This window comes from Megascapheus bottae, chromosome 16 (genome assembly GCF_031878675.1).
Source record: "Megascapheus bottae isolate mThoBot1 chromosome 16, mThoBot2.hap1, whole genome shotgun sequence".
Classification (NCBI taxonomy): Eukaryota; Metazoa; Chordata; class Mammalia; order Rodentia; family Geomyidae; genus Megascapheus; species Megascapheus bottae.
The window spans coordinates 4,511,163-4,522,669 of NC_143524.1; the positions used below are offsets into that span (position 1 = coordinate 4,511,163).

The window sequence follows — 11,507 nt, forward strand, 5'->3', positions numbered from 1 at the left end:
GCCAAACTCCTGGCCCTGATTAGCCATTGTGATGGGAAGAATGATAACCAAAGTGGCCCTCCATTACCCAAGCAAGAAGAATCCTCAGGAAATGTGTGGTTTTGTAGCTCAGTGAAAGGGGTGGCCCTGAATATGGAGAGATGCAGAGGCTACATTTACCAATCCCATCAAAGGGTACAGACACGGACAAAACAAGAGTTCTGTGTGAAAATAAAAGTTTAATTAGCTAAAGGTGCATCTAAGTAACCCCAACATACCCAGGACCTAGTGCTCCTAGGTCTGCACAAGCGAGGCCCCCTTTGCTAAGGCAGGTGGAAGGCGTTCAGCGGCGAGGACGGAATAGACCCCAAGCCTTACTCAGAGGTGGGCAGAGGGCTGGGCTGAGTCCTTCCGGCCCTCACCAGCAATGGGCCGTCCTCGCTCCTCCCAGATAGTAAGGCCATCACAGGAGCAGATTTGCTTGGGGTTCTGGAACAGGCCGGCAGAGCGTGCGATGATGCCACAGGCCAACCTGCGGAAGGATGTGAGGGGAGCAGGAACATGTCAGGGATCCATGGCGCGATCGGTGGACCTCCACCTCCTCGTGGGTATGCCACTCCTCACCTCTCCCCAGAGTTCCCTGTGACCTTGGACAAGGGATGGCCACCCTGGCCCAGGTCATCCTCTCCCTGGTCGACAACAAGACTGCGGCCAATCACATCCCACACCTTTGAAGGGAGACAACGCCTTAGCCTCCTTGTCCTGTTAGGAAGGGTCCCCACCATCTTTCCACCTCACCTTCAGCTGCTCATCCTCTAGCCGGAAGATGGCTCGACCATCACCATCAGCATGGATGTTGCCCAGGTCACCACGGTGCTACAATGAGACCCAGTGGGGAAGAAGGGTCATGTGGTAGTAGAGCTGCTATCTTCTGCCTTCCTCGTATCTCACTCCTCTTCCCATTTCTCTTTAAACATAATATAATAAAAAAAAAAAAAAACCTATCCATTCCCTCCCATGGGGACAGTCTAGTAGGATCAAGGACAGCCCAGGAGTCAAGACAACTGGAACTGAAAAAAGCACCCCTCCTCTATCTAGTCAGCCATGTTGGACTGAACAGTTTCTCCCATGAGCCTGCTGCCTGGTCCTGCTTCTAACTCCAGTTATCAAGTTCCCGCTTCTTTTCATGCCTGGCTTTCCAGCTTTCTATTGGTCTGGTAACTCTTGGAAGTCAATCATTATCCCCTGGATGTAAGTTGGCCACACTGGGCTACTCTGAGCCACACCTTCCCTAACTCCCAGCCTTGAGAAACACGGGGAAGACCCCAAGGGGCAAAGGGCTACCTGGCCTGCCTTCTCCCTTAGAGGCAATCTAAAAGTGTTGCAACATATCTACTGAGCATTTCCTACCAGATACTCTGCCAGGAGTACATATAGTCCCCACCCTCAAGGGCATCAGATATGGAACTGATGTGACCTGTTACACAGTGTGAGCCCAAGAGCTAGTGAGTTTTCCAATAAGAGGACTTTACTTGGTAAGCCACAAAACCCTACACCTGACCAGATAACTCATGCCTATAATCCTAACTATTCAGGAGGCTGAGATCTGAGGATCACTGAAGTCAGCCTGAAAAAAAATAAATTTATGACTCTATCTCCAATGAACCTGCAAAAAACCAGAAGCAGAGGTACAGCTCAAGTGGCAGAACACCAACTTTGAGCAAAAAAGCCAAGCAAACACACCAAGTTCCTTAGTTTGTGTTCACGTGTGGGCGCACACACATACACACACATCCACACACACCCCTCCACCTGTGTAAATAAATTGTCCCCAATCTGACCAGTGGGCCAACATCAGGTGCCTGAGCTGGTGTGGACTGGTTCACATGGCCTTGCTTGCTTACTCAGTAACAAAGCTTATCAGTGTGCAGTGAGGCTGAGCGTAGCAGGAGACATGAGCAGAGCTTTACCACGCTGTCCAGGTAAATATCTGCTGCTGGCACCTGGCAGCTGATTAAACTTAAGGGTTTTTTTGTTTGTTTTTTGGCATCACTTAAGTTTGAACTCAGAACCTTGTGTTTGCTCCTCAGGTGCTCTGCCACTTCAATCATATGTCCAGCAACCTGGCACTTTTTGTTATTTTTCTCCTGAATAGTATACTGTAATGATAGATCAAAGCCAGGGAGTTTAAGGGCCCTGAAGAATGTTTCTGGGGCTCGGCATCACTGACTACTCCATTCTTATTTCTTTCTCCTATATGAAAGACCTCAGTGCAATACAGCTGTGGACTGTGGCATACTTTATTTCCTTTGGCAATGGAGATTGAATCTGACAGCTTTATGCATGCTAACTGTGTGCTCTGTTACTGAGCCTTTTGTTTGTTGGTTTTTTGTTGTGCTGGTACTGTGTACTGGGGCCTAAGCTCAAGACCCGGGTACTCTCCATTAGCTTTTTTGCTCAGGACTGATGATGGTCTATTACTTGCACCACAGCTTTACTTCTGCCTTTTTTTTGGGGGGGGGGCAGTCCTGGGGCTTGAACTCAGGCCCTGAGCACTGCCTTTGGGCTTTCTCAAGGCTAGAACTCTACCACTTCAGCCACAGCACCACTCCCGGATTTTTCTAAGTATGTGGTACTGAGGAATCGAACCCAGGTCTTTGCGCATGCTAGGCAAGCACTTTACCACTACACCAAACTCCCGGCCCCATTTCTGGTTTTTTGATGACTGATTGGAGATAAAAGTCTCATGGATTTTCCTGCCCAGGCTGGCTTCCAATTACAATCCTGAGATCTCAGCCTCTTGAGTAACTAGGATTATAGGTACAAGCTACCAGAACCCTGGCTCTTGCTTTCCTTTTCTAATTTCTTGTCTCAGGTGGGGCTCAGGACAAAAATACAGGTGACCCATGATAGTCTCTTACCCTTGTGTCATACCTCCCCAACATGGGGTACCCTCACCCTACCTACTTGCAAAGCTCCTTTCCCTCATCCATCAGAGCTGAGAGGCAAAGAACTTACGAATGGCCCTTCCTGTGATTACCCCCTGGGGACAGGCTGGACTGTCATCTCCCAGATTAAGTTGCAGCAGGAATGTGCTTCAGTCTTAGACACTACGTCCTATTGCTCTCTCATTCATGTGCTCTGAAAGAAGCCAGTTGCTCTGATGTGAGCTGCCCAAGTGACAAAAATGATAACTTCTGGCCAAAAGCCAAGGAGAACCTGAAGCCCGCCAAAAGCAACATGGACGAACTGGGAGCAGATCCTCTCTGTGCACAAGCCTAAAATGGCTGTAACCCTTGAGACTCTAATACCCATAATATTTGATCTGAGGCAACAGACCAACAGTGCACTGAACATAAGCATCGCTTTATGCAACAGCCCAGACAGAAACTTCTTTCCAACTTCCAAGGATAGGGAGAACGAACTTTTCTGTTTGTTTTGTTCCACTTTGTGACAAAGTCACAACCTAGACCAGCCTCAAAACCACCATCCTCCTTGCCTCAGTCTCCTGAGTGGTGAGATTACAGGCAGTCACACCCATACATGGCTAGGAAAAAGAGCTCTTGGCTAACAGACATGGAACAGAGCTGTCAAAAATCCAAAAATAGCCAGGTGCAGTGGCTCACACCTGTAATCCTAACTACTCAGGAGGCTGAGATCTGAGGATCTTGGTTCAAAGCCAGCCTAGGGACTAAAGAACATGAGACTCTTATCTTCAATTAATCACTAGAAAATGGGAAGTGGGGCTCAAGGGGTACAGTGAAGTGGTAGCCTTGAGCTGAAGAGCTCAGGGACAGCGCCCAGGCCCAGAGTTCAAGCTCCATGACCCATTAAAAAAAAAAAAATCCAAAAATAAACCAGGTGCTGGTGGCTCATACCTGTAATCCTAGCAACTGAGGATCACAGTTTGAAGCCAGCCTGGGAAGAAAAGTCCCTGTGAGACTTATCTCCAATTAACCACTCAAAAATGAAAGTAGTGCTATGGCTTAAGTGATGTATTTTCAAAACCTTACCAATTAATCTCCTTAATCTGAAAATACAAACTCCTAAATATACTCAAATTTCAGACTGTAGAACATTTGGTTTGAGGACTGAAACTGGGGCTTGAACTCAGGACCCACTCAAGGCTGGCATTCTACTCCTTGAGCCATAGTTCCCTTTCCGCTTTTTTTGTGGCGCCTTCCCAGGCCAAGCCCAAGCCCGGCCCAAACTGACACTTACCCGGTCAGAGTCCTGGGGACCCCCATGAGATGTTCCATCGGGATTATAGTGCTCCCCACAGCTAAAGAGGAAAGGTGACAGTGTGCAGCTAAGCAAAAACGCATGGGCCAGGAAGTCCACCCTCTTCTTCTATGTACATTGGGTTCATTCATTTATTTAGTCATGCGTTCATTTATCCATCAACCAGGCCTACTACTTTTGGGTGAAAAGGGCACCAAGAAGAATCACAATGGATTCTACCCCCATGAGCTCATTACCCAGGACAGACAAATTATAATATAATATATGATATCAAAGTTAGAAACCCCTATGACGCAGATGCTTTTCCTTTACTGTATGTATGCTGGTACTTGGGCTTGAACTCAGGGCATGGGCACTCACCCTTAGCTTTTTTACATGGGTGGTGCTCTCCCTCTTGAGCCACAATTCCACTTATGCCTTTTTGATGACTAAATGGGGATAAGAGTCTCATGGAGAAGCCTCAAACCATGACCCTCAACCTCCTGAGTAGCTAGGATTACAGATGTGAGTCATTGGCTCTCAGCTTCTACCTCAGATCTTGATTCAAAGTCTAGCTCTAACTTTTATATCCTCTGGAGCCTTCTGTAAGTCACTGACCTCTCTGAGCCTGAGTTTCCTCATCTGTAGCCTGCAACTTGCAAGGACCAAGTGTGAACATGTACAGGCTGAGGACCACGTGAGAGACATTACAGGTGACCTACCTGCTGCAGTCCTTCGTGAGGTCCCCATACTGATGGACATGGAGTCCGTGGAGTCCAGGCTCCAGGCCATCGATAGTTCCCTCGATGAGGCAGCGCTCAGGAGTAAGCTGGAGGAAGCGTACCACCCCCTGCACAGAGCCAGATCCCTCCAGGATGGCCACTGCTGCCCCCAGATTCTCTGTAAGTAGGAGATACTCGGTTGCTTGCCATCTCACCGAACCCATCCCTTCTAAGGGAGGATACAGCGAAAGTCTCACAGAACTTTCCCACCTTTCCCAAGGCCAACCAACCGAGAGCCCACGGATCCTATGGTTTGGTTATATTGGTACTGGTTCTAGGCTATCTATGTGTGTGTGCTGGTTCTGGCCCTGAGCTTTTTCCACTGAAAGGTTAGTGTTCTACCGCTTGAGTCACAACTCCACTTCTGGTTTTTGTTGGTTAACTGGACTTTAATTGTTGGGCCTCAGGGTCTTTACTGCCCAGGCTAGCTTTGAATATCAATCCTCAGATCTCAGCCTCCTGAGTAGCTAGGATTAGATGTGTGAGCCACTGGCACCTTAGGCTACCACTGGCACCAGCTTAGACTACCTTCTTTCAGAGGGGCCAAGAACAGGCCAGGTGATTACTCACCTAACTGGCTGCTGCCCATGCCCTTGAGAACAGCCTGCCGTCCAGTCACTTCCAGGAGTGCCTGCACCTCCTGGCTGGTGAGAGTGGTCTGCACCAAGACCGTCTGGTTCTCCAACTGCACCTCCACACTCTGGACACCTAGAGATCAAGAAGCAAAGAGGCAGCAGTGGGCTGGCATCCTGTGTTGGCACCAAGAGAGACAGATAGCAATTCACTAAACACATCTCTACCAAGCTTCCTAGGAGCTGTGACCTTGAGTCCTTATTACATACCAGGTATTGTTTATGACTTTAAGCTTTTTGGGCCAGTACCAGTGACAAAATGAAACCAATGCTTAGGGGAAAGAGGGCAAGACTCTCAGTTCAAGCTCCAGTACTGGCACCAAAAAACAAACAAACCAAAAATCTCACTGTATGAAGCTATGAAGATAAAAGACCAGAGTATAAGAACTTAACCCAGACCTTCTCCTCATTACACAAAGAGCTTGTAGCCTCTAAGCAAAGTTGGACCATTTCATTGCCCTCCCCAGTTGGCCCCGTCTTGTCTGATAACATCATCCACTTCATATGAACACTATTTTAACCCTCTGCTTCACTATGTAGGTTGCCAACTCTGTCAGTACAGCTCTTGAGTGGTCCCCAAAGGTCAAGTTCATAGTTGATGTATCAAAGACAAATTTATGGAGTCCCTATTACCCTTGAAACTCTAGAATCACCACTGTATATAAGGCGTATTGGATGATTCTCGTACTCCCTTGGGGGAAAAAAAAGTGTCACATGACTTTCATGCCACATTATCTGAGTTATGACTTTAAAAGGCCACTATGGCTTTTATGTGGAAAAGCTATCAGAAGAGTAACAGAACAGAAAGCCAGAGATGGAGCCTTTACACAAGGTAGGGAAAAGAGCAGTGCAGAATTCCAGTGAGGCCTGATAGCTTTGCTTTGGCCTCGGTGGTTTTGCAGATCCTGTGGCCTCCCAAGAGGATTGAATTCTCTGCTCCAGAAGTAGGCAGGCCTGAGGTAGGAATCTCTTTGTCACTATGCCTTCTCCTAACTCCTGAACTGGAACCAGAAGGCTGGTTCTCTACTAAGGCAGCAGTTCTATTTGGCTGGTGAACCTTGAAATGTGGCTTTGGTTAGCTCAGGTCCCAGGGAGGAGAAGAGAGAGGCCACAGAAACTACAGAGAGGGTGCTAAGGGATCAAAGGGGCAAGCACTGCTCTGGAAGCTCCTCCCATTCACCCAGGGAAGAAAAGCAAAGTCATTTTTCCCAAGGATCCAAGCAACTGTCTCTAGAGTCTGAAAACTTCAATTCTTCTGCCTGGCCATGAGAAAGACAAGTTGGAAGCCAGGCATGGTGGCTCACACCTATAATCCTAGCTACTCAGGAGGCTGAGATCTGAGGATTGCGGTTCAAAGCCAGCCCAGGCACTAACGTCTGTGAGACTATCTCTAATTAACCACTCGAAAACCTGAAGTGGCTCTGTAGCTCGTGCTGTAGCTCAAGGAATAGGGTGGTAGCCTTGAGCTGAAGAGCTCAGGGACAACGCCTAGGCCCAGAGTTCAAGTCCCATAAAGGACCAAAAAAAAAAAAATACAAGCTGGTTCCAAACCAGAAAGTAAGTCACTGAAATCTTTGCCTAAGAAACCTGCTACTGCTAAGGACTGAAAATTATTCTATGTCCCACAAAAACATTCCACTATCTACTATCCCAGCAAGAGTGCTCTTTTTTTGGCCAGTCTTGGGGCTTGAACTCAGGGCCTAAACACCTGGGCTTTCCTCAAGGTTAGCGCTCTACCACTTGGGCCACAGGCACCATTTCTGGCTTTTCTATGTATGTGGTACTGAGGAATGGAACCCAGGTCTTCGTGCATGCTAGGCAAGCACTCTACTGCCAAGCCAAGCTCCTGGCCCAAGAATGCTTTGTACCCAAAAGGAGGGCCTTATATTTGGGGGAATCTTTGATCAGAATATCTATCTACTCTTAGCTAGGCACCAGTGGCTGACACTTGTAATCCTACCTATTCAAGAGGCTGAGATCTAAGGATCACGGTTCAAAGCCCAGGTGAAGGGAGGAAGGTGAAGGAAGGGAGGGAGAGAAAGGAGAAAAAGAAAAAAAGAAATTAGTTGAGAGTTCTGACAAGGAAAGCCTGAGAGACCTGTGCGCTCAGCTTTCCCTTGGGGTTTTTGTGACTCTAAACACATTCCTTTCCCTCCCTGCATCTGTAAAACGAGAGATGGACCTGCTCCTCTCAGAACCGTCCAGGTGACCAGAAGAACGCGGCGCAATTCCGCTCTTACCTGCCACCCCTTTCAGAGACTTCTGCACCGAGTCCACGCAGCTCTGACAGGTCATCTGCACGGCGAACTCCAGCTGCAAGGGCCGCAGGGACCCACCGATGAGGGCTGGGGGCCTTTCCCGGAGTCACCCCGCTTCACCACCCGGTCCCCAGCCGCCCCCCGCCCCCCCACGCCGCCCCGCTCCCGCCCGGACCCCGGCTGCCGAGCTCCAACTTCAGTCCAGGGCCGCAGGCTCCGGCCCAGAGTCGGATCACCCCAGGCCCTGAGGCTGTGCCGCTCGAGGCTCCGACTCGAAACCTCCACTCTCACCGTGCATTGGGACCCGCGGTCCCCGGAGTCCGCAGCCATGCTCGCCGAGTGCCGCCGCTCGGCAGCCTACAGCTCCCAGTCCAGCCGCCCAGCCGGCGCGGCGTCGCGGAGGGGCGGAGCCTCGGAACCGCTCTCGGCCCCGCCTGGTAACGCATGCGTACATTGGGCCCTGGCGGAAAGTCTTCCGGGAGGGCCCCCCCCCGCCCGCCCAGGTCGCGCAGGCGCACTCGGGCCACCGACGCTGGTTACCTTAGTAACTGCCGGGCGTCCGCTGCCGGGTGCCGGCGCGGGCATCGCGGGAGCCAAGATGGAGCCGCGGGAGACAGAGCCTGGGTTTCACACCTATTACCACCAATTATTCAATCCGCTGACCATCTTCCCCCGCAAGGCGGAGCCCCTACAGTCCCCGAAGAGCCTCTCGGAGGAGACGGTGCAGGGCTTCCCGCTCGCCAGCTTGCAAGCGGAGCAGCTGTGCAGCCAGGTGTCCAAACTGCTGGAGGGCAGCGGGCGGGCGGCGCGGGTGTCCGCGCAGGACCGGCTCCGCCTCACCGACGTCATCGTAGACGAGCTCCGGTGCGGCTGGCGGGAGCCCCCCGCCGAGCCGAGTCTCAGCTACCGGAACTTCGTGAAGCTGCAGAAGCGGCTGGAGTCGTACGTGCTGCTCTGCAGCGAGCAGCTCTTCCTGCGCTACCTGCACCTGCTGGTGACCATGCCCGACTACACGGGGGTCTTCACCGAGACCGCCACCCTCCCGCGGCTGGTCGCCAGCCTGGCCAAGGACTGCACGGCCTTCCTCACCGGGCCCGACGTCTACCCGGGCTTACTGGAGGATTTCTTGGCCCTGTTGAACGTCCACCCGAGCAAGGAGGTCTTGGCCAAGCTGCGCCCCGCGGTCTGTCCCTCCGGGTCTTTCAAGCTCTGCCCCATCCCCTGGCCTCACAGTACCGGCTTCGCCCAAGTGCCCTGCTCCCGCCTCAACCTCAACTACCTCATCCATCTCAGCCGCCCACCCGAGTTTCTCTGCGAACCCCCGCCCGATCCAGTGAGCCAACTGAAGTCGCTCTTCAGAATGAAGTGGAAAATTCCCCTTCGCTTGCTGCCCCCTCTAAAAAGAGACGAAGCCGCTGCCCTTCGGTCCCCCCAAATGACACCCTTGCCAAGCCATCCCGGGACTCCCGCCGGCGCCCCTCCCGCCTCCCGCCACGCCCCTCGCCAACCGCGGCCACGGAGAAGCCAGTCCATGCCCAGCCTTCGTGAGGGTTGGAGGCTGGCAGATGAGTTGGGCCTTCCTCCACCCCCTAGGCGCCCCTTAACCCCCCTGATCTTAGCCGCAAAAAGCAAACAAGAGCTGGTTGGAGACGTTGGGGCTGAAGATCTGAGGCAGAGAATCAAGAAGATGACCTTGGAGTGGACTTACCACTCACTACTAGAGTCTGTCCTGCCTCCGCTCTTGGGAGTCGTGACTCGCAGACCACCTGCAAGGCAGCGCTTGGAGGAGCTGCAGAGGACGTTGAAGAGTCTCCAAGAGGAAGAAGCCTCTGGGAAGTGGGACCTCCAGATCCCTAAACGCCCTCCACTTCAACCACAGCCAGTGACCACTACTTTGAAGCTGAGAAATCAGATGCTGGTCCATACAGCTACTGTGAGGATCTCTGATAGATACTTTTTGGACTCTTTCCAGGTCCAAGGGGCTGGAGTCCTGTACAATCACCTGGCTGGTGAACTAGACTCTAAAGTCATCGAAGAAATGGATGTTGATCGCTTCATTGGTGCTAGTACCAAGGAGGTCTATGAAGAATTAATGAGCCGGGTTTCTACCGATCACTTTCGCTTTGACCAAGGACCCCTAGTTGAGCCTGCCGCTGATAAAGACTGGTCAAAATACCTCTCCTCGTCTACATTAAGCAAAGAAGAACAATTTCGAATCATCAACCCTGAATTGACCGGACTTTACTCTCAGAAAACCAAATCTCATGACTCCAGTCATGAGGCAGCATCTTCTCTCACACTAGGCCACATGATCAAAACCTTAGAGGAGAAGGATGCAGCCAACTCTGTATCGGTAAGTGACTACTTCAAGTACCTCAGCCTCCAGGAAACAGATTATCTCCATGTCCTTTTCCATATGTATAAAGAAGATGTTCCTGTGGTGGTTCCGGTCCCTGTTGAAAAGCCCCTCGAGATTCCGCATCCTCCTCCCTTGATGGAAGAAGAAGAGCCAGACTTTGTGCCAGGAGAGTGGAATTGGGACACAGTGCTAGAGCAGAGCCGAGAACCCACAGAAGTCTCTGTCCAGAGCCTGCAGAAGCATCTGGAATACCTGTGCTCTCTATATGAAGTTCCCGAAAAGGCCCAGGTGGACATGATCATCAAGTACAGCTCTGATGCACGTCTGCAGCAGCTGCCAGCTTTGTTAAAGGCCTGGGAGCGGGCCCTGACGCCCATTAAGGAGCGGGAGCTACTGCTCGGGAGACTGGAGTGGTTTGAGCGGCAAGCCTCCGACCCAAACCGCTTTTTCCGAAAGACTGACTTGTCTTTTAGTCTCCTGCTGGAGGAGAATCAGATTCGTAGCCATCTCTACAGAAAGCTCAATTTAATAGAGGCCATTTTGGTTCCCCTCCTAAAGGAGATTGAGACAATCTTTGGGGAGCCTTTGACCTTCAAGGGGCGACGCTACCTGGATAAGATGAAGCAGGACAAGGTGGAGATGCTTTACTGGCTCCAGCAGCAGCGACGGATTCGTCGCCTGATCCAGACCCAGAAGATTCCCCACCATTCATCTCTGTTCAATAAGCACTGTGGCCTGTCTTTACTAAGTCCTGCGAAAACTCCCCTACCTAAACTGCACCCTACCATGCCAAGTACCTCAGATTCCTCCCCCAATCCCAAACACTCACCAACTTCTTAAGATTTCTCATGGTTTCAGAAGAAGTATGACTCTCTGGGAATGCATGGCCTAGGCACATTTTTCGTCCAACTACAAGTGGTTGAGATTAAGTCTTTGTTTAGACAGTAAAGTTCTCCTAAAAGATTCCCCAAGCCCAATATCTTTATTAATGTCAACAACCTTTCAAAAGAATAGAGACTGTCCTTTGTGTTTACTGTAATGTAGAAGGTCAGATAGACGTAAACTGAGATCTTTGGGAGAAGTTAGTTTATTTATTTTTGGCAAGGTTTGAACCTTGTCTTACACTTGATAGGCAATCATTCTACCTCTTGAGAGTCATACCTCCAGCTCTCTGGCTTTCGTTTCTTTCTAAATTTAAAATAAAAAATTGGGGGCCTGGAGTTTGGCTTAGTGGTTAAAGTGCTTGCCTAGCATGCACAAAGACCCGGATTCGACT

At 50.8% G+C, this 11,507-nt stretch overlaps 2 protein-coding genes across 2 annotated transcripts; one reads left to right on the top strand and one right to left on the bottom strand.

Moving 5' to 3' along the window:
• Nucleotides 1-198: 198 nt before the first annotated feature.
• On the bottom strand, nt 199-8,288 carry Ccs (copper chaperone for superoxide dismutase). Its single transcript, XM_090348658.1, has 8 exons — nt 8,164-8,288; nt 7,855-7,927; nt 5,553-5,690; nt 4,923-5,100; nt 4,201-4,261; nt 778-855; nt 604-707; nt 199-511 (listed from the first exon to the last, which is right to left on the bottom strand). Exons 1-8 carry the CDS (start codon nt 8,200-8,202, stop codon nt 358-360), a joined length of 825 nt encoding a protein of 274 aa, XP_090204784.1. The 5' UTR covers nt 8,203-8,288; the 3' UTR covers nt 199-357.
• Nucleotides 8,289-8,452: 164 nt separating this feature from the next.
• Nucleotides 8,453-11,507, top strand: Ccdc87 (coiled-coil domain containing 87). Its single transcript, XM_090348660.1, has one exon. It carries the CDS (start codon nt 8,471-8,473, stop codon nt 11,069-11,071), a length of 2,601 nt encoding a protein of 866 aa, XP_090204786.1. The 5' UTR covers nt 8,453-8,470; the 3' UTR covers nt 11,072-11,507.